Source organism: Peromyscus californicus, unplaced genomic scaffold, assembly GCF_007827085.1.
Source record: "Peromyscus californicus insignis strain IS unplaced genomic scaffold, ASM782708v3 Scaffold_6__1_contigs__length_162567912, whole genome shotgun sequence".
Lineage (NCBI taxonomy): Eukaryota > Metazoa > Chordata > Mammalia > Rodentia > Cricetidae > Peromyscus > Peromyscus californicus.
The window spans coordinates 135,423,416-135,449,895 of NW_026294584.1; the positions used below are offsets into that span (position 1 = coordinate 135,423,416).

The following is a 26,480-nucleotide window of genomic DNA, read 5'->3' on the forward strand; positions in this document are numbered from 1 at the left end:
GAGTTCATTCGTTTTTAGCTGAATGTCCCTTCATCAGTTTTCCTATCAGTAATGGCTGTTATTTTTTCTAAAAATAGAAAAATTAAGTGGTTACTTGAATGTTCCTAGCTTCGGTTTCAAAACAACTTACAAGGAGTAAAGAAAGATAACACCAGAGTACTGTGAAGGGTTCTGAAAGGCTGTTTCTTCCATCAGTTATGAAGTTTGAGCTAAAATTAATTTTTAAAACAATATAGAGGTATTTCAGAAATGTTTTAAAATCCAGAGAAGCCTTTTCTCCCTGAAGTCTGCTCCTGTATCTATCTTTGTGTTAACAGTGAAACATGCTTAAAAGAAAAAATTCTTTTAGGTTAATATTTGAGTAGCTTTTCTTATTTTCAGCATTAGAATAAACAATCATAGTTGAGCATGGTGGTGTATGGCTTTAATCCCAGAACTCAGACAGCAGAGTCAGGTGGATCTCTGAATTCGAGGACAGCCAGGGCTACATAGTGAGACCCTGTCTCACAAAAAAACAAAAAAAGAATAATCATTTTACATACAATGATACACTGTTTTTCTCTCCACATAATTTATTCCCTTTGTGGAACTGTTTATTACTCACTTCTTTATAAGATGTTTATTATAGTAAATCAAAATATTTACATTTATAAATTCTTGCCTCACATATTTAGTATCTGCTAGTCATTGATTTTAAAAGATTTTTGTGGCTGGGCAGGGGCAGCATACACCTTTAATCCCAGCACTGGGGAGGCAGAGGCAGACAGATCTCTGTGAGTTCAATGCCAGCCTGATCTACAGAGCGAGTTCCAGGACAGCCAGGGCTACACAAAGAAACCATGTCTCGAAAAGCAAAAAAAAGATTTTTGTGAAGATACTGGCTCAATCAAAGAGTTTATTGGCTTTACCAGTCATAGCTGTCTTTAGTATGGATTACCAAAAGCTAGATTAAGTAAATGTCTAAGACACGTACCTGGTACTGAGACAGGATTGTGACCAAATGTCACAGTTTGTCTGGGACTGTCTAGATCTTAGTGTGGAAGATTTTACCTACTAGAAAATCTGTCATTCGTAGGCAAACTGGAAGGGTTACTCACAATGTTTGTAAGCTAAGAGTATCACTAAATAGCAACCCCCCCCCCAAAAAACAGTATTATGCTCTAAGGTCTGAACAAAATACAAATTGCCAAGAACTTAAGTCTGAGTGTGAAATCATACAACAAAATGTCAGGCTCTCATTATTTCTGCTACTCTGTTTCCCTCTTTTCACGTTCCATTTCTTTTCTCTCTTGATTATACTGGAATAAAACCCAGGTCCTTAAATCCTTAAAGATACTAGGCAAGCATTCTTAGCACTGAGCTGTTAAACACTCAACCTCAATATATTACTTAACGTGTGTGTCTGTGTGTGTGGGGGGGGTTCACATGGTAGTCAGAGGACAGTAGTCAGTTCTCTCTCCACCATGTGGAATCCACCCAAGACATCAACTCATATTGATTGTCAGGCTTGGCAGCAAGTGCTCTTCCTACAAGAGATCTTTCTGGCCCTGTTCTCTTACATCTGAACACAGTAACCTATTTGTACTTTTTTACTGGTTAATTTATCAGCTCATAGTTGGTGTAGGTTTTTTGTTTGTTTTTAAGATCCAGGGTCTTGCTATGCTACCTGTAAGGCTTCAAGAGATCCTCTTGCCTGCGCCTCTCAAATTAATGGGACTGTAGACATATGCCACCATGCTTGCATTTTGGAGGAATTAGTTAATTACTATTTTTTTAATTTACTGAGTGATGAAGCCCTTTTCCCTGGAACAGTGAATGCAGGTAGGTGTGACTATTAGAATGTAGAATGCAGTTAGCCAGATTCCATGCTTAGGAACTTTTAGGTTACTGCATAGGTTGTTGCCTCTCTCAGAATTGTCTGTGGATTCAGTTGACATTCTGAACTTTTTTTTGCTTTGTGATCCTGTGGGGCTTTTCGTATGGCAGTGGAATTCAGATTGATTGTTCACAAAGGAGTTGGTCAGTGAAGGATACAGTTTTCCTTACTGTATTATCAGGGTAGATTGTTCCATAACTAGAAGGCTGCAGTAGAATCTGTACATCAGTGACTAACTCAAGAAAAATGGTATCTTTTTTGAAATAGTGGAAGAGCTAGAACAGGAAGGTACTTCTAGTCAAAATCACACAAGAGAAAATACTGCTTTATATGTATATATACATATATATATATGTATATATATATATATATATAAACTTTTTGGTTTTTTGATTTTTCAAGACAAGGTTTCTTTGTGTAATAGCCTTAGGTGTCTCAGAATTCACTTTATAGACTAGGCTGGCCTCAAACTTGCAGATATCTGCTCACCTACCTCCCAAGTCCTGGGATTAAAGGCATGCACCACCATGCCTGACTCATGCCTTCCTTACTTAAAAGGAAATAATAGATTAAGTTTTTAGAAACTAGAAGCCATTGGGTACAGTGAAAAATTTAAAAACCATAGAATGATTTTTTATTTATTTTTCTTTAGGTAGCAAATATTTCTAAATTGGTAGCATTTTTTACTATGGACTAGCATAAATGTCTTGATTGGATTAATAGGGTTAGAGGTAGGAGTAAAGGAATCTGTTGGTTGGAGTGGCATCATAAAGCATCATAGTAGCTGGGCATGATGACTTACACCTTTATTCCCAGCACTTGGGAGGCAGAGGCAGGCACATCTCTATATGAGTTCAAGGCAGCCTAGTCTACAGTGTAAGTTCCAGGACAGTCAGGACTTCACAGAGAAACACTGTCTTTGAGGGTTGGGGGGGAATCATATTATCCCAAATCTATGCAATTCCATGAAACACAGGTCATTTTTCTAATTCCTTTATAAGCTCCAAACACCTGAAACATGCATCTTCAGTTCACCTGCAATGGTTAGCAGTTTATAAATGTTTACTTTCCTATAGCTCCTTCATATTTACTTTATTCTACAGCCTGTTATCTAACTTTTCGCTGGTTATACCAGGGTCATTGTGATCTGTTTCTTAACTATACTTTTGCTTTCTTCTGAGGCAAAACATACAGTTACAAATAAATAGAATTTAGTTTAGGTGGGAGTAAAGTTGCTCTGAACTTACAGGAAGCAATATCACAAAGAAGAGATATCAGTGGTCTGAATCATCTAGAATGTCTTGAAGTCCACACTCAACTTCTAAGTGTGTACTTTCCTTTAATAAACTTAAAACTTTGCCTCTGAGATCCCAACATTGTGAAGGCTAAGACAGAGGATCTCCTTTGAGCCTGGCGGAGTGCTAGACCGAAAATGAAGTTTCAGGCTAGCCTGGGCTACGCAGTAAGACTATATGCCTAAGGGGAACACCTAAAGAATTTGATTATGGGAAGAAAAAAAAATTTTTAAAAAATACAAGTATTTAAAGTACTTAAAATAGAAATGATAAAAGTTAACAAAAGCCAAATGACAATATTTTATAAATAATTTTTCCATCTTTTATTACAAGTCCAAAATTACTGACATGATTGTTGTAAATTTTACAAGCTACGGAAACATTTTGAAAACCACTCACTTTCCCTGAATAAAACTTACTTTCCTAGCCAAGGCCTCCTTTGTTCTCCACTGGCTGTCTGACAAAGCTCATGGTTGTAAGTGGCTTCCTGTATCACCACCACAGTGATCAGCCTTTGTACTGTGAAGGAGGAGGACTAGCTCTTTTCATCCTGATAGAATCCTGTCTACTGTGACATAAGTGTAAGAACCACAATCGCCTTCCAAACAGAAAAGCCTGAAGTTACACTACCTTGCCTTACTGTAAGCACCAAGGTGTAAAGTCACCAAGCCAAAGTCCTTTCCTGTCTCCTGTAGTCACTGTAGGCCCTGAAGGATTAGTGTTGGCCTGGCATCTGCCGCTGACACTTGTCATTTTTTCAGACTAATTTTAAACCCCAGAGTAATCTATTGACCTGTGTCTTTGACTGTTGTAATTGGTTAACTTGTAAGATTTGACCTCTGATATTTGCTAACTTTTTATAGGGAGTTGTATTTGTAACGGAAGAAGAGAAGAATAAAAAATAGTAGTTTTAAAAGTGGCCTATGTGACTGCTTTTCTAAAAAGGTATTTAATGCTCTTAGTACTTTGGCTTATCTCTTTGAAATAAAGCTAATCTACAGGATTGCCTCACATTGTTGTACTCTTCCTTTCTTGATTGTTAATTGCATTGTCTTAGAGCCTAGAACCTGTTAATATTAGCTAAAACTACTTGGCTGCTCTATTAGAAGTTTCTTTTTTGTCAAGTATTCCCCAATCATGTTTCTGCCTCACACGGAACCCCAGGTATTCATGAGGTAATAGAGTACCTAAGAGGCCTAATTTTGTGGACACACTATGGTAAACTATAATTTGGGGGTATTAACTTATCAGCTTCTTTCTTTGAAAAATAACCCCATAAGAAGTCATATCTATCTCTGGATATCCCAATTGTTTGCTCTCCTTTAAGCCAAGAAAGCTCTTTGGTTTGCTTTTATTCTGGTCTTACTATTACGATACTTAACATTTCCCAATCTTTATCTTCTACAGGTAGACTGGGTGCAATGTGATGGTGGCTGTGATGAGTGGTTTCATCAAGTTTGTGTTGGTGTATCCCCAGAAATGGCTGAAAATGAAGATTACATCTGTATAAACTGTGCAAAGAAGCAGGGGCCAGATAGCCCAGGCCAAGCACCACCTCCTCCCTTCATAATGAGCTACAAACTTCCAATGGAGGATCTTAAAGAGACCAGTTAGCAGATGCTTGATTAGCTTGCAACATGGGGGGAAATGGACCACATTGAGACCTTATTCATCAAGCAGAGTGGTGTCGACCACTCAGAATGTTGTTTCCAAAGATGAATGGACTTCAGAGAAAGTCCTCTTAGTGCTGGCTTCCTCTGTGCATGGATTGTGTGGGCTACATTCTCAATCATCTGTGCAGAGGATGTCTTCTTGGTACAGCAGCCAGTATTTTAGCTCTTGACTCCTTTGAGGATGGTTTGCAAGATCAGGTTCTTGATGGAACTCTTGGAAGGCTATGTGTCATTAACACATTGATGTGCTTAGTGAGGCATATTAGGGGTGGCTTGTGACCAACTGAAACTAGTTGTAAAAGGTTACAACCTCAGGTGCCATCAGAAGGCCCTGGTCGTTTGAATCAGGAGTCAGTACAACTCTTTTTTCCATAATTTACTGGCATTTATGCCCCACTGATCCAGCTGGGAGGAGCAGGCCAAAGTTATCCCTTCTAGAAGTCTCGGGGTGGCAGTGCAGTCTGTGGACCTCAGCTGCTTGTGCTTATTTATACCAATAAGAAAGTCCTCCAAAAGAGCCCCTCACTTTCCTTAGGAGGATATCAGCAGGTTAGGAAATCTGACTAGACTGGATTCTGGGAAGAAGGTTTTTTCCTTATTTCAAGGCAAGTTAGCCCATTGGTTTGAGAAGTCTGTCTGGGTCTGTTTTAGAGAAGAGAGGTACATGGGATCCAGGTTTCTGGAGGGAATAGGGATGACTAATGAGAACATTTTACTGAGCCTCAGTGATGCATGCTTATCTGGGAAACCCTCATTCACAAGTATTCCAGACTCCACCATGCTTCAGGCATGGCCATGAGCAAGACTGGCAAATAACAGCTTTTGCCTTGCAGCCCTAACCCTGATGCCTGTAGTTTCCAACATAGCCCCAGAAGATGTTGATGAATAACACCATGGCTTCATCAGAGGATATGGGGTTATAGGTCCTCTGGGTGTGAAGCTGTTTTAGTAAATCCGTTTTTAAAAAGAAAGAAAGACTTGTTTTTACTTTTTTCTAAATGTCTCTGACTACTGACTGTTCTATAGATTATTTTTCCTTTTTTAATATACATATATGAATATAGATATATATATATATTTACTGTTACCAGCAGCGTATGACAGAGTTTGAGCATCAGAAATCCATTTGGGAGCTTGCATTTTCTTTCTGCTTTTTGATAAAGAAATCCCATTCCTTCCTTGTAGTACAAGGAGTTAGCACTCCCTTCTCCATTCTCACCTAAACATATCTTCCACTTTTCTTCTCTTGGAATAGATAATATATTTCCTCCATGTTGGGACTTGTCCCTGTCTGTTGGGCAGCTTGGTCTTACTCTGGTCAGTGCTGAATGTTTTGTATGTTTGAAACTATGGTGCTGTGTCCTCTCCCCTGTTGTGTCCTGGGTTCTTATAAAGGTGTTAGGTGTACTCTGTAAACTCTACTAGAAGGGGACTAATATATTTTAAAGGACAAAAAAATTTTCTAAAAATATTTATCTTCACTATCCTGTGTTCTTTATTTTGGCTTAAGAATCTGCAGTTTGACTTAAACTCATCAGTTGTCCTCTTCAAGGGGGCATTGAGCAAACCTAGAAAGTTTGTGGTCTCTGCTCCCCATTGCCCCGGTCTCTTAAGGAAATGTCTTCTAGTAACTAGAAGTGAGATGTACTGTCCAGTTACAGACTGTGTGGGTATGAGGGTTACCTCAAAAGGCATCTTAAGAAGAGAAAAGGTTTTTCTTACGAAATGCCTTCCCAAATGCTAACCAGGCTTGACCCTGCTTAGCTTTCGAGGTCAGATGAGATATACACATACAGGTGGTACGGCTGTAGGTACAACATCCAGTTTCTGGTTTATACTACCTACTTTTTGGTCTCTTCACTTATTAACTAACATTTGAATATCTTGACCAGTTATGTGGTTTGAATGTGTTGTGCTTGTGTCTTGAATTTCCATCTCCATGTGGGTGTGAGTAGCGGTTACTAATTAATTAAATAATTAGTTAATTTCATATATTTTGTTTTACCAAACTATGAAGATTATCATTTAAGAATTTTATTTGGTTGATGTTATAACAAAAAAAAAAGCACAATTTTTTTTTTTTTACCTTTTTGTCTTTGTAAAAGACTTGAAATACCTGTGGTTTAAAAATTGAGTGTACTCCCACCCTTCGGAAATTTAAAATATAAGTGATGGAATCCCAGAATGCATTAAAAAATTTGATTTTCCTTCCAATTAACTATTTTCCATTAACTGTTACCAGAACAGAGCCATGAGGATGCTGAAAGGTGACTGTTGAGGGAATAATTTGTGTACTTTGTACAGTGTTTGTCATTGGAGACCTCAGAAATAGGCAGTCTGTACCTGTGACTAGCTGCCTGTCATCTTCTGACATTTTGAAACTTTAAATATATAATTTAATTGATTCATTTGACTCTTTCTGTACTTATTTGAGAAATTTGGTTTGTCTTAACCATAGATTTATGCCAAAACTCAAAAGAATATAAGAGAGGGTCTGGGAAGATGTTTCAACAGTTAAGAGCACTGACTGTTCTTCCAGAGGACCCAGGTTCAATTCTCAACACTACATGGTGGCCCACACCATCAGTAACTATAGTTCCAGGGGATCCTACGTCCTCTTCTGACCTCCAAGAGCACTGCACACGTGTGCACAGACATATATTCAGGAAAATATTCAAACACATAAAATAGAAGTAATTAAATTATAAAATATTCTTCTAAGGATATGAGAGAGAAACTAGCACTCTACCCACCCCACAAATTAAAAAAAAAAAAAAAAAACCTATAATTTGTGAGTTAAGTGAAATAAGAGTCATCTATTTAAGGAAAAGTAGATGTTCTAATGTAAAACATTGTTTCATGAAAATTACAACTAACTCCATTCTTCTGTATTGTTTGTTTACATTTTGTATTAAAACTTGATTTATAATGTTTCTCTTTCTGTCTCCTCAGAGTTGCAGTTCTTCATTATTAGTGTTTTGACTTAAACATTTAATATTTTTTTGAAACTATTTCTCACTGCCTTCATTATAGATATTTTGACAAAGGTAACAGAATGAAAAAAAGTTGAAGTCTGTGGAGTATGGTGATATACACACTAATCCCAGCACTTGGGAGGCAGAGGCAGGAGTTCATGGCCAGCCTCGTCTACATAACAAGTTCCTCATTAGCCAGGGCTACATAGTAAGACCCTGTCTCAAAAAATAGTAGCAGTAGTTAAGTCTTAGATAATTCTTGACAGGGCAGTTCTTGTCATTAGAACTGTATGCAATCCCCATATTCAGAAGTACAGGGTGGCAATAGTTACCTAATAGTCCCTAGTTAGGGAGAAGAGGTGTCATCATCTTCTCAAAAATGTTATTTCACTTCTGTGTTCCTTCAGAAGCCACGTGGAATGTGGAGATGGAGAGACGTGGCTCCCTCACTAAGCTGCTCTAAACCAGCGTGGCCTTTCTGACTCTTGACTTGTGCCTCAGTGAGATATGAATTACTGCATGTCACACTTCAAAGAACTGGAAGGCGAACATTAAGTCTGTGGTTGTCCGTGATAAAAATGAGCCAGATACGGCCAGACCCTTAAGATTAGCCCGAGTTCACTAGTGCTTCCCTTCCGTCTCTGCTTTTGTTCTCCACAGGAGTCCAGGAAACGTCAGTTTTCTTACTTTGCTGGATGCAGTTCATGTGAAGACACTGCTTGTCAGCTGGGTGTGATGGCACACACCTTTAATCCTGACACTCTGGGAGACAGAGGCTGGCTGGTTTACATAGCATGTTCCAGGACAGCCAGAGCAGCATGATAGGGAAAACCTGTCTCAAAAAAAAAAGAAAAGAAAAGAAAAAGAAAAAAAGAAACTATTTGTCAGTGATTTAATTCTGTAGTACCTCTGTGTGTCAGCCAATAAAGTAGGAAAAGGGAGGAAATTAAGAAAGCCTACCTAGCCGGGCGGTGGTGGCGCACGCCTTTAATCCCAGCACTCGGGAGGCAGAGCCAGGCGTATCTCTGTGAGTTCGAGGCCAGCCTGGACTACCAAGTGAGTTCCAGGAGAGGCACAAAGCTACACAGAGAAACCCTGTCTCGAAAAACCAAAAAAAAAAAAAAAAAAAAAAAAAAAAAAAAAAAAGAAAGCCTACCTTTCAGAAAGTTAGGAAAGTCTACTTGCAGGAGAAAACAACAATTTGGGATGAATTTTGAAAATTGCAAATTGTGGAAATTTTAAGTTGTCGAAGCCCCATATAACCTTAAGACCAGGTCCAATAAAGTTTCACATGTGAATTAGCTTCATGTGTGTAGAATGTTGCTTTGTGTTAGGTCTTTGAGTACTGCACCTTTCAAATCTGTTCCTTTAAGTCAAACCACACCATTACTTTGTTTGAGTAGGGATTTGCCAAGTGGTATTTATAGAAGAATGAACATTGGTGTCTTTGAAATTGGAGTATTCTCTTGGCCTGGATCCACCCACTACTGTGCGGCATAGGATGTGCACTGAGAAGACATGTGCTCTCCCTCAATAATGTGTTTGTCGAAACAATATATTTTAAGGACCTGAACCTCCCACTTACATGCTCATTAAAATTTACCAGAGTTATTGATGGTAAGTTACAGAAATAACTTGATTTCATGATGTTTGAGCATGGTCTTTTTCTTTTCTTTCTTTCTTTTTTTTTTTTTTTGTCTTCTAAAATTGTGGTAAATGTGGCTAATTTTATTACATCTAATTTTTTTCCATATGTGTCTGTGCTCAGATTCCTCATCCCAACTCTCAGCCCATCCCATCATTTGTATTGGTGTGATTTCACATGGTAACCAAGTAAAGGTAAATTCTGAGAATGAATACTGGAAATATTGAGGAAAATTAGCCAATAACTGGGAGCCACGTTTAACCTGGGCCAAAGCTGTTACTAATACTTTACTTGTTATCTATAACACAAAGAACTAAGCTGGAAGAATGACTTGATTGGTGGTGTTAACCTGTTATCACTGCTGAGAAATAGGGTATGTGTTTGTTTGGAATGGGGTGTAGAAGAAGTAGTTCTTGATGATTTTACATGTCTATTTTGTTTTGTTTTGTTTTGTTTTTTAAGATGACCTGTTTAGCACAGGCTTACCTGTTCTCCTTTAACCTTGGATCCTCCTGCCTGGATATCAGGCTTATACCACCCCACTTGTCTGTCCTGTTTTCATTAAGAAACTATAACCAAAAGACATCCTTCCTTTGCCCTCTCTCAAATAGTGGAGATTGTACATCCACCACTGTTATGGTCTCAACCACCTTTTTACTTTTAACATTAAGTTGCTCAAGCTAGCCTTGAACTTACTCTGTAGCCCAGACGGGCCTTGTGCTTTCATTGTGTCTGCTCCCATGTAGTTAGTGATAGAAGCCTACACCACTAGACCTTTATTACTTTTGGTTCTTAGACTTACTCCCTTTGCTGAGAACCAACAATGGGGAAAACAAGGGAATACTTCCTTTTTCCTTTGGCCTTCTAATACTCACAAGTAATTTAAACCCAGGTTACCTTAGAAGAGTAAATGACACTGGGTGGTGGTGGTGCATGCCTTTAATTACATCACTCGGGAGGCAGAGGCAGACGGATCTTAGAGTTTGAGGCCAGCCTGGTCTACAGAGCATGCTCCAGGACAGCCAGGGCTACACAGAAAATCTGTCTCAAAAAAGCAAACCAAAAAAAGAGTAAATGACACTTTTTTTGTTTTCCTTTCTGGAGCTGAGTACCAAACCCAGGGCCTTGTGCTTGCTAGGCAAGCGCTTTTACCACTGATCTAAATCCCCAACCCGTAAATGACACTTTTCCCTCCATTGCCAAGACCACCAGATTGTGCAAGTGTGGTTGACAGATCATTGCTGAAAATGCTAATGCCTGCAGTAGTATTGCTCCCTGGTAGCTTCAGGAAAGAAGTATGTGGTTCCATGTATGTGTTGAGAGGAGAGCTGGAGAAAGAGGAGGGGAGAAAACCTGGTTATCTCTTAACTTGTAAAATGATTTTGAAAGATGTTTGAAATTAAGTTGACAAGTCCTGTCAGACTTGTGTGGTATTCCTTGTTGTAGATGAAGTGTATCTTGGGAACTTCACTCAGTAGTTGACAGGAAGAAAAAAAAAAAAGATTCAGATTTCCTTCATTTTCATCACTAAATGGAAGGCCACATGATAGAAGTAGAAAAAAATGCAAAAGAATATAACCAAGTATTATGCAAGTAAACTCCTGAGTGAGCAATTGTGGAACTATTATTTCTCATCTATTTGCTCCATAAGGTATATTTCTGCTGTAATTTTTTTTTTTTTTTTTTTGGTTTTTCGAGACAGGGTTTCTCTGTGTAGCTTTGCGCCTTTCCTGGAACTCACTTGGTAGCCCAGGCTGGCCTCGAACTCACAGAGATCTGCCTGGCTCTGCCTCCCGAGTGCTGGGATTAAAGGCGTGCGCCACCACCGCCCGGCTTCTGCTGTAATTTAATAGGGAGGAAATACTTATAATTTCTATAAAGGGAAGTTAGATGTGAGTTTTGAAACTGGATTGTGTATCTTCTCAGTGAACAAAAAGGCACTGAGGAACCTTAGAAATGAGGGGATGGTTCCGTGTGCTAAACTTTTACTAAGGATCCTTTTTAAGTTGTCAGGGACTTAGAGGTGAAGTTTAAAAAAGGATTTAGAAGTAAGATAATTTGGACTTTAGCTCTATGCGTGACCTTATGTTGGATATGTAAGCATGGTTTCCTACCGTTTGTAGGTTAGTTTGGGTGAATCCAAAGGGACTTGAGTTATCTTTCTCCTTGGCAGAATATGACAGACAAATTTAATGAACATGACACCCGTAAGAGATTATGGGGTGTAAAGAAGGTGCTAGAGCTTAAATGATACAGATCCCTACTTAATGATACAGAAATTATTCTGTAACCTTTAGGAGGGAAGTCATTTGTAAATGGCGATGTCATAAGAAAATATAGAAAGATTTCATACTCTTTCAACCCGTATTGACTATCCCCATTCTACTTATAGAAAGATGTGTCTTAACTGTTGGTCAAAGACATATCTTAGAGCTTGCTGGTAGTCATCCTCTGCTTGGCTCTGAATTTTGTAGAAGCATTTCCACATGGACCCCAAGACTGCAATTCTGTGCATCAATTAAGAGCAGGGATGTTCTCCTAAAATGTGTATGGTACTCTTCTTACCTCCACATGGTATTTGTTTGTACATCCCATGAGAACAGGGCAGCTGGGTACAAGCAGCTCTTCTTTCTGATCTTAGCCTGCCATCGTGTAATTGGCCTTGTTAAGACAAACAGCTTATCACTGACCTTTTCGGAATCCACTGCACCTAGCTTTTATTGCTCTTAGGGAATCAAACTGAAGTCCTCATGCTTGCACAGTAAGTACCTTACTTACTGTGACATCTCCTCAATCCATTGTCCCCTCTTTTATCTTGGGTGTCTCCCACTTTTAGTATACGAATATGTTCATGTTTCTCCTATGTTAATATTCTTTCTTGAATCCATCTTAACTGTTTCCTGCTTTCTCTTTCCATTGTAGCCAAACTATTTCACTTTCCAGTCATTCCTCATTTATAGCAATCTGAGATTTACCTTTTTATTTCACTGAAGTTATTTATTCCTACTAAGGTCATCAGTGAACCCTATTGCTAAGTCAGTGGACATTTGGTACTTCTCCAACCATGACAATTGTCCACCACCACCCCCCAAGAACTTTTTGTTGGCCTAGTCACTAGTTTTTTGTTTTTTGATTTTCCTTTATCTGCTTAAAATTAGGGAGTCTTCTCTGTATCCTCTGCTTTCCTAATTACTACTTTTGATGAGGTGATTCCCAAGTCTTGTCACTAAATTGTCACTTGACGTCTCTGTTGCCATTGTAATGCAGTGGTTCAAGCCCTTGACTCGTCTCCCCTGCTTTCTCTTTCTGGATCAGCATTTAGTCTGGTAATTGAAGAGCTGATCTGTAAGTGGAAGTTTTCCTGTGTCCTGCAGCCACCCTCAAACGATCACTCAGAGGCTTAATATAAATTATAAATGCTGGACTGGTAGCTCAGGCTTATTACTAACTAGCTTTTACACTTAAATTAACCCATAATTCTTATCTATGTTTAACCACATGGCTTGGTATCCTTTCTCAGTATGGCATTCTCATCTTGCTTCCTCTGCATCTGGCTGGTGACTCCTGACTCCACCCTTCATCTTCCCAACATTCTTAGTTGGGTCACCCCATCTGTACTTCTTGCTTGGCTATTGGCCAATCAGCATTTTATTTAACCAATTTAAGTGACAAATCTTGACGGTGTACAAGAGGATTATTCCATAGCACTGATCAGTTTTGTCCTGTGGAGTCTGTCTGACTTCCCTCTCTAAGCTTACCTTTTACACAAGTCCACAGTCACAGTGCCTCGGCCATACTGGCATTCACTGTATACTCCAGGCTTGCCTCTGTAATGCTGTAGCTTTATTTCTGAGAAGTCAGCGCAAGTATTGCCTCCCTCGAGAGGCCCTTTTATTCACTCTCACAGTGACCTGCACTGTTCTTCTATGGGCGTTTACAGTAGACGATGTATTTGTCTATTTTTTTTTATGGAACTTTGCAGTACATGATGTATTTGTACATCCCATGAGAACAGGGTCCTTGTTTCCAAGATCTCTTTTACCTAGTAGTGAGTACCATTGAGCAGTTAGTTGTCTTAGTAATCACAAACTTTCACCCTCCCAAAATGTCCAAGCCAGTGCTAGGTTCAACTTTTCCTGCCTTTCCTGCGCACTTAGGTGGCTGATTCAGATGTCCCTTTCTGACAAAGCACTCTTCAAGTCTCCCTACATGGGTTTCACACCAGAGGCAAAGATCTGGCAGAGCTGACGGCTCTCAAGTGAGACAGGACTCCTCCCACTCTCTGGAGACAAAAGGATTTTTCTCTAAGCACAGATGTGCCAGAGAAGCCCCCAGATTGTGAGGAGTGGGACCCCAAATTCATAAAAACTGGTCCCAGAGACTCAGAATGGCCAAACCAAGACAGTAACTTTTATGAGCTGCAAGGGCAGGGGCCGAGAGGGCAGGTGCTCTGGTTAGTCATGAAACAGGCTTTTGTCGTCATTGTCGGGTGTTTTGTGTTGTGTTGTTTTTCTGTGTTTTTGAGACAAGGTCTCACTATACAGTCCTGGCTGTAAATATGTAAATAAACTAGGGTGGCATGGAACTCACAGAGATCCACCTGCCTCTGCTGAATACTGAGACATGGGTCACCATGCCCAGTGGAAGTCATTCTTGTGGCTTTAATCAGCAGGCCCCACCCTGCTCTTCACCATTGGCTGAATACAGAGGGAAATACAGACTTTGCACACATCACACAAGTTTTATCCACCCTTCCCCATGCTTAGCTACATAGTGTACAGCCTGCATTTTCTCCTCTGGAGATAAACTTTTTGTTTGAATGAAGGGTAACGGAAAGGCAGACAAGCAGGTGCCAACTTTGGGGCAGGGGACCCAGTGCCTCTTGCTTACCTGAAGTCTATCTCAGGCACTCTTGTATTGAAAAGGATCCATCGTGTTTCTTTCACAAAAGCCAGCCAAAAGGGGGAATGAGAGAAGAGAGCAGAGCTGAGCGGCCATCAGAAAGTGTGCTGAGCTTTGAGAAGGATGGCAAAGAGTTTATCTTTATGGAAGGAGTGAAAGGAACTTTCAGATTGTGGGGCCCACTTGAGCTGCCCTGTTTTTAGGAGTTAGGGAAGGGGCCAGAGACAAGGAGTTGAGTGGGGGAGTCTGGTCAAAGGAAGAAAGATGCAGATGGTTCTAATGACTTGACTTTTCCCTATGGCCATGACTGGCAGGTCATTGTCCTGAAGAACCAACTGGTCTGAGAAAATACCTTGATGGAGTCTTCAGACCCAACTTTGGATTTTGACAATGTTCATGCTGTCAGTGGGTGAGCTCAGCAGAGGAGGGAAAAACTGACTTCACCACCAGGCTGCCGCAGACCTTGTCCACTGGTGGAGGAGGGCAATAGACGGAAGAGGATCAGGGAGAGGGGCCAGAGGCTGACAAGGCAGAGCATAACAGACAGTGTGGGAGAGAGTCAGGCTTGGAGGCTGGCAGAGGATACACAACACCTGGTGCCGAGTGAACCAGGCTCACAGGCCAATGGAGGAGAGAAGGGACCATCAGAACCCAGTAGCATGACCAAAACATGGAGACTAACAGATGGAACCTGGTGTTCATCTGGAGTGGGAAAGAGAAGGCAGTCACAGGGCAGTGTTTGTGTACCTTTCGGGTGCTTGGGATCAACAACAGATGTTAGAAATAAAAAGAGGGCTGGAGAGATGGCTCAGTGGTTAAGAGCACTGACTGCTCTTCCAGAGGTCCTGAGTTCAATTCCCAGCAACCACATGGTGGCTCACAACCACCTGCAGTTAGATCTGGTGCCCTCTTCTGGCCTGCAAAGACACATGCAGGCAGAACACTGTATACATAATAAATAAAATAAATCTTTAAAAAAAAAAATAAAAAGAACCGAGTGGCAGGTAAGGCAGAAAGATGGCATGAGATCACCCTCCATGAGAGCTTTATTAGGAGATGGCGTTTGAAGGGTGAGAGCAGACCTTCAGGGCAGAGAAACTGCAATAGAGAGAGCTGCCATGTGTAGCCTAGCAGGGACCTGATGGAAAGAACATTCAAATCCAGCAAACACAGGTTGCTGACTCTTCCAGCTCTTCAAGGTAGTAATGAGTTCCACACCACATGACTTAGCCTGGCCTTGCTTATGTGCCAAGGGGCATGGAGGAAGGCATTAGGACCATAAACTTACCTTGCAGTTGTAAGGGAGGGGTTAGGCTTAGTCTCCCTGCAGGCACCTGTTAGTCCTTTATTCCCAGGACACTACCTGATTGCTACCAGCCTGCCACGTCTGGTCTCTGAGAATGACCATGACTTAAAGCAGCAGATCTATGACCTAACAAACAATACTTCTTATAAAGTGACCATTTAAAAGACTAACAGCTGGTGAGCTGACTCAACAGGTAAAGCTGTCTGCTGCCAAGCCTGCTGACAGTGAGTTTGATTCTCAGGACCCACATGATAGAAGGAGAGAACCGATGATTCCTACAAGTTATCTGACCTCTACATGTGCAAGGTAGCACATGAGCCCTGCCCTCTACCCCCCACGTACATATATATGCCCACACACAAAATAAATGTAAAAAATTTTAAGACTTTAATATTTTTTGGAGACAGGGTTTCTCTGTGTAGCTTTGCGCCTTTCTGGAACTCGCTTTGGAGACCAGGTTGGCCTCGAACTCAAAGAGATCTGCCTGGCTCTGCCTCAATATAATACTTTTTTTTTAAGAGCTTTTTTCTTTCTTTTTTTTTTTTTTTTTGGTTTTTCGAGACAGGGTTTCTCTGTGTAGCTTTGCGCCTTTCCTGGAACTCGCTTTGGAGACCAGGCTGGCCTCGAACTCACAGAGATCCGCCTGGCTCTGCCTCCCGAGTGCTGGGATTAAAGGCGTGCGCCACCACCGCCCGGCGAGCTTTTTTCTTTTTAAGATTTATTTTTATTTATTAAATATACAGTGTTCTGTCTGCATGTGTCCTTGCAGGCCTGAAGAGGGCACCAGATCTCATTATAGGTGGTTGTGAGCCACCATGTGGATGCTGGGAATTGAACTCAGGACCTCTGGAAGAGTAGTCAGTGCTCTTAACCACTGAGCCATCTCTCCAGCCCCATAAATAGATACTTTTAAGTGAATATGGAATTGAGGATAATGTTCTAAGGGGTCAAAATACTGAAACATAAACCACAGAAAACAAACTTTTGTTTTTGTTTCTGTTTTTCGAGACAGGGTTTCTCTGTGTAGTTTTGGTTCCTGTCCTGGATCTCGATCTGTAGACCAGGCTGGCCTCGAACTCACAGTGATCCACCTGCCTCTGCCTCCCGAGTGCTGGGATTAAAGGCATGTGCCACTGCCACCCAGCTGAAAACAAACATTTTTTAGCAAAATGTAAAATCTTGTGTTTTAAGTCAACTACTAGATGTTACTAAAATCAGAACAATATCTCTGTGGTGGTTTGAAGGAGAGTGCCCCGCCCCCATGGCCATAGGCTTGTATGCGTGAGTACTTGGTCCCCAGTTGATAAATATTTGGGAAAGATTGGGAGGTGTGTGGCCTTGTTGGAAGAAGCATGCCAATGGGGGTCAGATTTCAGGTTTCAAAAGACACAGGCTGTGGTAGTTTGGAATGTAATTTGCCCTCATAAGCTAATAGGGAGTGGCACTGTTAGGAAGTGTGGCTTTGTTAGTATAGGTATGGCCTTGTTGGAGGAAGTGTATCATTGTAGAGGAGGGCTTGAGGTCTTATATATGCTCAAGCCATGCCCAATGTCTCAGACCACTTCTTGTTTGCCCAAGATATAGAACTCTCAGCTACCTCTCCAGCACAATGCATGCTGCCATGTCCCACCATGATAATAATGGACTGAACCTGTGAACTGTAAGCTACCCAATTAAATGTTTTCCTTTATGAGAGTTGCAGTGGTCATGGTGTCTTTTCACAGCAATAGAAGCCCTAACTAAGACATAAGTTGGTACCAAGAGTAGGGTATTGCTATGATAGGCCTGACCATGTTTTTGTTTGGAGGAATTTAGACTTTGGTACTTTGGGTTAAGAAAGCAGTAGAGGCCAGGTGGTGGTGGCTCATTCCTTTAATCCCAGCACTCAGGAGGCAGAGGCAGGAGGATCTCTGTGAGTTCAAGGCCAGCCTGGTCTACACTGTGAGTTCCAGGACAGCCAGGGCTACAGAGAGAAACCCTGTCTCGAAAAGACCAAAAAGAAAAAAAAAAAAGTAGTAGAATGCTTTAAGCAGGGTAATATCATGGAAGACAGTGGTGCTGAGTGTGAGTTGAAGTGTGGGTGCCTGGATCAAGAGGTTTCAGAGGGAAATAATGTTAGTATGTGGTCTAGAGATTGTTTTTGTGATATTTTGGTGAAAAAGTGGCTGTTTTTTGTTCTTGTCCAAAAAGTCTGCCTGAGGCTAAAGTGAAGAGTTCGAGATTAATTCTGTTGGCAGAGGAAATCTCAAAACAGCCTAGTATACACTCTGTCATGTGATTATTAGTGGTAACTTTAGTAAAGATTTATAATGAGGGGCTGGAGAGATGGCTCAGAGGTTAAGAGCACTGGCTGCTCTTCCAGAGGTTCTGAGTTCAATTCCCAGCAACCACATGGTGGTTCACAACCATCTGTAACGAGATCTGGTGCCCTCTTCTGGCCTGCAGTCATACCGGCTGTATACCTAATAAATAAATAAATCTTAAAAAAAAAAAAAAAAAGATTTATAATGAAAAGGAGCAAGCTGAACAGGGTAAATTACAAAACGTAATATTTGAGAAGAAAGGGAGCACCAAGAACTTGGGTGGAGCTAAGTCCTGTGTTCAAGGAGACAAACGGATTCAGAAATGAATTAAAGGGAGTGGTGACCTCAGGGCAAGATCCCACCCAGTAAGTGTCCTACTTGTGAAAAGGAATTTAAAAAAGCTTAAAGCAGAGTGTGATGGTACACATCATTAATCCCAGCACTCCAGAGGCAGAGACTGGCAGATCTCTGAGTTTGAGGCCAGCCTGGTCTACAGAGCAAGTTCCAGGACAGCCAAGGTTAAGCAGTGAAGAAAACCATGTAAAACAGTGGTGAAGGTGTAGTTGAATGAGGGGGTCATGTTCCAGCCCCAGCATGCAGCAGAATTTGGCAGCTTCAGCCATGTGGTTCTAGCTTTAGAGTCAAGGATGGAAGAAAGGAGTTACGGAATATTCCTCCAGAATAAGGAAATCCCCTGAGGCCAGGCATATGTCAGAAGTGTTCCTGCATGGAGGCCCAGAGAGGCCATTGTGTGAAGATGTGAAGGAGAAGCCTGGATTACCTTGGAGACCCCAAGATGTTAGAGATGCCGGAGCCATGGGATACCTGCTAAAGGAGTGGAACCAGCCCAAGAGAAAGAAGTGTATTACAGTCAACAAAGCTGAAAGGAGTTGGAGATCTGAAGAGCACTTTGACATCAGACATGGAGATGCAGAATCCGGAGTTTGCCCAGCTGGTTTTTGATCTTGCTTTGGTCCAATATTTCATCATTATGCTACCTTCCCTGCATTTTGGAATGGTAATGTATATGTGCCATTATATGTTAAAAGTGTATGGTCTGTTTTTTTATTTTTATTTTACAGGGGATTACAGTTACGATATTACATGAATCTTAGAAGAGACTTTGAACTTTCCACTTTAAAACACTCCTGAGACTGTGATAAACTACAGGGACTTTGAAGTTGGACTAAATACATTTCACATTATGAAATGGTTACTTATGAATGTTAATGGTTAATATGAAATGAAAAGCTTATGGGGCCAGGGAGTAGAATGTGGTAGTTAGAATTGGCCCCCATAGAACTCTCAGCTACCTCACCAGTACCATATCTGCCTACATGCTGCCATGTCTCACCATGATGACTGAACCTCTGAACTGTAAGCCACCCCAATTAAATGATTTCCCTTTATAAGAGTTGCTGTGTTGCCGGGCGGTGGTGGCGCACGCCTTTAATCCCAGCACTTGGGAGGCAGAGCCAGGCGGATCTCTGTGAGTTCGAGGCCAGAATGGGCTACCAAGCGAGTTCCAGGAAAGGCGCAAAGCTACACAGGGAAACCCTGTAAAAATTAAAAAAAATTAAAAAAAAAAAAAAAAAAAAAAAAAAGAGTTGCTGTGGTCATGGTGTCTCTTCACAGCAACAGTAACCCTAACTAAGACACAGGTCATTCCCAGAATTCTCTCTCTCTCTCCTCCTCCTCTTCCTCCTCCTCCTCCTCGTGCATCAAGATATGTACTCTCAGCTGTCCCAGCCGCCAGGTCTTTGCTCCACTATCTTGGCTTCTAACTCTCTGAAACTAGAAGCCTAATTTTAAACACTTTCTTTTATAAGTTGCCTTGGTGGGTGCTTTGTCACTGCAATAGAAAAGTAACTAAAATAAACCTTTAGAATTACTGTTGCTAGCTGGGCAGTGGTGGCACATTGTTGTGTGTATTCTGTTTGTGTTCTGACAAATAAAGCTCGCCTGGAGATCAGAGGGTGGAGCTAGCCACTAGTTAACCAGAGAGGTCTGGAGGTCTGTACAGTCAGGAGACAGGAAGTGACAAGACTGGGTGGAGAGAGGAAGTGATAAAGCAAGGTAGAGAGGATCTCCGTCCTTTTTGGTCAGAGAATTGGTAGATGTAAGAAGTCTCTAGTGGCTGCTGCTCTGCTTCTCTGATCTTTCAGCTTTCACTCCGATATCTGACAACTGGTTTTTATTGATAAGACTAATTAGAATCATGCTTCATATCACACCTTTAATCCCAGCACCCAGGAGCCAGAGGCAGGTGGATCTCTGAGTTTGAGGCCAGCGTGGTCTACAGAGCGAGTTCCAGTACAGCCAAGGCTACACAGAGAAACCCTGTCTCAAAAAAAATTGTTGTGGCTTTAGACACAAGAATTAAGTTTTGATTTTACCCTGGTGTCTTTACATTAGAATGCCAACATTTTTAGATGAGTCTTACTAATTTTCAAACTGTAGGTTATATTGTGGAGTACTGATTTATCTCTTGTATTCTTTTCAATCTTTGTTTAAATTTATGGTCAAGACAGAGTAAATTCTCCAGATAAAGACCCAACAATATCAATTACATGATATATTTCAATTTTAATTGTGAGAGGATGACAGGCAGCCACTGGTGCAGACCGCCTTGTGTTTTTCCAGGGTCTCCAAGAGACAGAGACGGTACAAAGCACACGAGTTAGTTCCCAAACAGCCATCAATAGCCACCCCTTGTGTGCTTTCAGAGCCAAGCACCTGAGTAGCTGCCTTGGCATCTTCTACTAAAACGTCTTTTGGGTTAAACTCAAGGTAGATTTCCCTTCTAGTTACTCTGTCTGCACACTACTCACTTTTAAAAGGACAAATGGGGAGTTTAAGTTAAACCACACATTCTGAAACCTAAATAAAGGACACCAGATAGCAAAGGTAAACATTGTTTTAGACTTTTGTTTTTGTCCTTTAAATAACTATTAAATCTAGGGAACTAGAGAGATGGTTCAGTGGTATAGAGCACTGGGCACTCTTCCAGAAGGCCCAGGTTCAGTTCCCAGAACCCATATTGGTGGCCCACAATGGTCTATAACTCTAGTTCCAAGGGATCTGACACCCTTTTTTTGGCTTCTATGGGCACCAGGTGTCCATGTGGTACACAGATATACATGCAGGCAAAATGCCCTTGCACATAAAATATAAAGTAAAGTAAAGTAAAATATTTTAGTTAGAACCTTGCTAGTAAGAGTTTCCACTGGGCAGTGGTAGCACATACCTTTAATCCCAGCACTCAGGAGGCAGAGGCAGGCAGATCTCTATGAGTTTGGGGCCAGCCTGGTATACAGAGCAAGTTCTAGAACAGCCAAAGCACAAAGAAACCCTGTCTTGAAAAATAAAAACAAATAAAAAAAGAGGTTCCATACAATTCACCTAATGTTAAATAACCAGATAGATTTATAGACTTGGAGGCCATTAAGGATGTACACTCTCCCTCATGCTCATCCCAGAGCTCCATCTTCCAAGGAAAGCATCACAGTTGCCCCCTTAGGATTTAAATTATAAGCCGGGTGGTAGTGGCACATGCCTTTAATCCCAACACTCGGGAGGCAGAGCCAGGTGGATCTCTGTGAGTTCGAGGCCAGCCTGGTCTACAAAGCGAGATCCAGAAAAGGCACCAAAACTACACAGAGAAACCCTGTCTTGAAAAAACAAAACAAAAAAAAGATTTAAATTATATAAAAGGTGTAAATTTCAAGTATTTGTTGTGGCCCATTAAGTGAAAGAAAGCCTCCTTGTAGTCAAAATAATGGATTCTGGGTTCTACTTCTGGCTCTGGTTAGAGACATAATATTTGGATATGCCCAAATATATTGTTACCTCTTCCCTTAAGAGTTAATCCAGATAGCCCTGTCAGTCACATCCCCAGGAAGAATCAGGAAAGTTGATTTACCTGAAGCCAGGCTAAGGAGAGGAGAGGGGAGGAATATTATCCCTTAATGAGATAATGTACTTATCTTCCCTAAAACCCGCCCCTCATGCATCTGCTTACAGAGTTTCTCTCATGCCACACTGGTAAGCTTGCTCACTTTTCTGAATTTTTCTGACTTGGTACTGCTAGTAAAGATTGTACATGCAGGGCTGGAGAGATGTCTCAGCAGTTAAAAGCACTGAATTCTCTCCCAGAGGACTCGGGTTCACTTCCCAGCACCCGCACAGTGGTTGACATCTGTCTGTAACTCCAGTTCTGAGGAATGTAACACCCTCTTCTGGCTTCTGTGGGCACCAGGCATACATGCAGGTAAAACACCAATGTATGGCTGGCGGTGGTGGCACACATCTTTAATCCCAGTACTCAGGAGGCAGAGCCAGGCAAATATTTATGAGTTTGAGGCCAACTTGGTCTCTACAGAGCTAGTTCTAGAACAGCCAAGCCTACACAGAGAAACACTGTCTCGAAAAACCAAAACATATATATATATATATACACATATATATATATATACATATATATATAAATGAACTGATTACTTAAAATTTTAAAAGATTACATATCCAATTATGTGATAACAGATAACCATGAAGATGTGGAGAGCTTTCTGCCAAGAACGTTGTGTTATCTTGCATCACCCATAAAGTTAGGTGTGAAGTTCAACAATCCGTCATCAAGTGCAGAGGTTATTTATGGTCTGAACTCATAAAAATATGCAATGCAAGAAAGTTAGCCAGTTTCCTTTGACACTGACACTTTCCACATTAACTCCTTCAATCCAGACTCTAGGCCTCATTGAGAGTTATGTCAGATAAGTTGCCTGGAGAAAAAAGAACTGGAGGCTGATTTATAGATGGTTCTTCAGGATACATGGACCGCACAAAAGTAGATACCTGCAGCATAAGAGGCTCACTCAGACCTCTGAGGAAATAGCTCAGTTAGTAAAGTGTGTGCACAGGGATGAGAACTTGATAGCCTGGTGGTGGTGGTGCACACCTTTAATCCCAGCACTTGGGAGGCAGAGGCAGGTGGATCTCTGTGAGTTCAAGGCCAGCCTGGTCTGCAAAGAGAGTTCCAGGACAGCCAGAGCTGTTACACAGAGAAACCCTGTTTCAAACAAACAAATAAAAACAAACAAACAAACCCTAAGAATGAGAACTTGAGTTCAGATGCCCAGAATCCTTGTAAAGTCTGGGCACCGTGTCATGAGTCTGTAGGTACAGCACTAGGGGAATGGAGACAGGTAGATCCCTGAAGCTCAGGGGCCGGCCAGCCAAATCAGTGAGCTCAGGCTCAGTGAGAGATTCTATCTGGAGCCTTCTAGACAAATGGCTCAGTACTTAAGAGTGCTTTCTCTGCAATCTTCGGGGACCAGAGTTTGAGCCCCAGAACACACAAAACAAGCCCTTTGTGGTGGTTTGAAAAAAAATATGGCCCCCAAAGAGAGTGGCACTATGAGGAGGTGTGGCTTTGCTGGAGGAAGTGCGTTACTGTGGAGTGGGGGTTTTGAGGTCTCATAGATGCTCAAGCCACACCTAATGTGTCAGTTCCCTTCCTGTTACCAGCAAGATGTAGAAGTCTCAGCTACCTCTCCAGCACCATGTCTTCCTGCACGCTGCCTTGTCCTGCCATGATGATAACGGACTGAACCTCTGAAACTGTAAGCCAGCCTCTATTAAATGTTTTCCTTTTAAGAGTTGCTGTGGTTGGGCTGGAGAGATGACTCAGAGGTTAAGAACACTGGCTGTTCTTCCAGAGGTCCTGAGTTCCAATTCCCAGCAACCACATGATGGCTCACAGCCATCTATAATGAGATCTGGTGCCCTCTTCTGGCCTGCAGGCATACATGGAGGCAGAATGTTGTATACATAATAAATAAATAAATCTAAAAAAAAAAAGAGTTGTTGTGGTTATGATGTGTTCCACAAAAACCTCTAACTACAGCTCTGAGGGATCCAACACCTTCTTCTGGTCTCTGATTTCTGCCCAGTCAGAAGTGTACACACATATATGCTCATACACTTACACAGATGCACGAACATTCTTATTTATTTCCTATCACTGTAATAAACACCAGATGGACCAAACCCAACTCAGAGAGGAAAAGGTTCATTTGGCTTCAGCTTACAGTCCATCATCAAGGAAGCCAAGCCAGGAAGCTGGAGGCAGTAACTGAAGCAGAAACCACAGAGGAATTCTGCTGACTGGCTTGCTCAACTTGCTTTCTTATATAACCCAGGTCCGCCTGTCCAGAATTGGCACTACCCACAACGGGGTGGGCCCTCCTATATCAATTATCAATCAAGAGAATGCCCCGCAGATATGCCCACTGGCCAACCCATTGGAGTCTGTTCCAGTTCACTCCAGTCTGTTGACAAAAACCAATCAGCAAACATACAGAGAGGGGGGTGAAGGATAAGTGAAATAAATCTTAAAAAGGGGCTGGAGAGAGCCGGGCGGTGGTGGCGCACGCCTTTAATCCCAGCACTCGGGAGGCAGAGCCAGGCGGATCTCTGTGAGTTCGAGGCCAGCCTGGGGCTACCAAGTGAGTCCCAGGAAAGGCGCAAAGCTACACAGAGAAACCCTGTCTCGAAAAACCAAAAAAAAAAAAAAAAAAAAAAAAAAAAAAAAAAAAAGGGGCTGGAGAGAGAGAGGTTCAGAGTACTTGCTGCTCTTCCAAAAGACCTAAGTTCAGTTCCCAGTACCCACATGGTAGTTCACAACCAGCTTTAAGTCCAGCTCCAGGAGACCAGACACCTTCTGCAGACCTCTGAGTCCACAAGACACGCATGTGGTGCACATACATACATGTAGGCAAAGCACTCATACACATAAATAAATCTGAATTTAAAAAATAATAAAGTGAGCCGGGCGGTGGTGGCGCACGCCTTTAATCCCAGCACTTGGGAGGCAGAGCCAGGCGGATCTCTGTGAGTTCGAGGCCAGCCTGGGCTACCAACGGAGTTCCAGGAGAGGCGCAAAGCTACACAGAGAAACCCTGTCTCGAAAAACCAAAAAAAAATAATAATAATAAAGTGGCGCCGGGCGGTGGTGGCGCATGCCTTTAATCCCAGCACTCCGGGAGGCAGAGCCAGGCGGATCTCTGTGAGTTCGAGGCCAGCCTGGGCTACCAAGTGAGTTCCAGGAAAGGCGCAAAGCTACACAGAGAAACCCTGTCTCGAAAAACCAAAAAAAAAAATAAATAAATAAAGTGGAGAACAATTGAGGAAGACACCCAACATGAGTCTCTGGTCTCACACATGCACACAAAACTGGCATGTACACATAATCTACACACACATACAATAATATGACAAGTCAGGAATGACTCTGAGGACGAGGAGAACAGGAAATCCAAATCCCCTGGTTGATTGCTGACTGTCCACTTTGTTAGACTGACAGATGCCTAAGTATTTCCACCTCTCACGAGTTGTACAGTCCGACAGTGTGGTCAAGGACCTAAACGGAACAGAAAAGTGGAAGTACCCCTCAGAACTGTCACAAGGACACACACACACCCTGCTTGATAATGACATGGACAAAATAATACACTTTGTGCATGGCAGTTTCCCTCCCCAGCCACCACACTGATTTCTCAATGGATTCGTGAGCAAAGTGGCCTCGAAGACCGAGATGGAGGGTGTTCAAGAACAGGTCAAGACCTCCCCACCGAAGAGGAAACTGCTCCTGATGAGTGTTCACTAGTTGACGGTATATGCCAATGGTGAGGTCCATGTGGAGATGTTTCCCTAGGGCACCATCCAGACATTAAGGGCAAGTTGATGACCCTTGACCTCCACCGCCACTGAAAGAGGAGAGCGTTGTCCTCCCTGGAGTCCATGTTTCCTGGACAGGAACTTGCCTTTCCTGCCCAGGGCTCGTACCAGCACCCCTATCTGTGGACTCAAGGACTGTCTCGTTCACTGCCACACCCACACATCAGCCTCACAGATCACAACTGATCAAAAAATGAATTTCACAGCAAGGGAGGTTGAGCAGTAGGTTTGTGCCTATGGACTCTCTCCACAATCCCCTGTTAACCGGAAGCTGGTGGGTGACTTCCTGAGCATGTAGTCACAGTGTCATCTGTGAGATGACACCCTAAAAATATGGAATGTGTCTCAAGGGTAGCATTGGGTGATGTCAGAGACCTTGTACTGGGCACCAAAGGGAGACAGTGAGACAAGTTCCTCTCATTATTACCCCTGATAGAACAGCAGAATTTCTTTGTTTCCCACTGAGAAGTCTTGAACGTCTCTGTACTGGAGACCTAGGCTCTCAGTGGGAATTAAAGGATATACTAACAGCTCCACCTTTAATGAGTCAACTACCGCTCAGTCAGTGGGGCTCCTATGCCACAGAACTGGTGAGCACGAGAAAGGGTTAAACTATTGGCTGGCACGGTGGACTCCAACTACCAGTGAGAAAGCAGGCTGCTGCCGCACAGGATGAGGAGACCAGCATATGTTCCCCACCCAACAGTAAAGGTCAACTGAAAACTGTAACAAACAAGACAGAAAAAAAAAATCAAGACTGGTCATGAT

At 42.0% G+C, this 26,480-nt stretch overlaps 1 protein-coding gene and 1 long non-coding RNA gene across 2 annotated transcripts in view; one reads left to right on the top strand and one right to left on the bottom strand.

The window, feature by feature from the left end:
- The window catches only part of Kdm5a (lysine demethylase 5A), an 85,367-nt gene extending 77,590 nt beyond the window's left edge, over positions 1-7,777 (top strand). Inside the window, exon 28 of the mRNA XM_052719055.1 lies at positions 4,579-7,777. Coding sequence (XP_052575015.1) covers positions 4,579-4,785 — 207 coding nt within the window. The 3' untranslated portion in view covers positions 4,786-7,777. The remainder of the gene's footprint in view (positions 1-4,578) is intronic.
- LOC128098229 (uncharacterized) lies at positions 6,799-19,498 on the bottom strand. Its single transcript, XR_008214171.1, has 2 exons — positions 8,976-19,498; positions 6,799-8,779 (listed from the first exon to the last, which is right to left on the bottom strand). It is a non-coding gene; the product is annotated as an uncharacterized LOC128098229 (long non-coding RNA).
- Between the last annotated feature and the right edge of the window lie 6,982 nt (positions 19,499-26,480).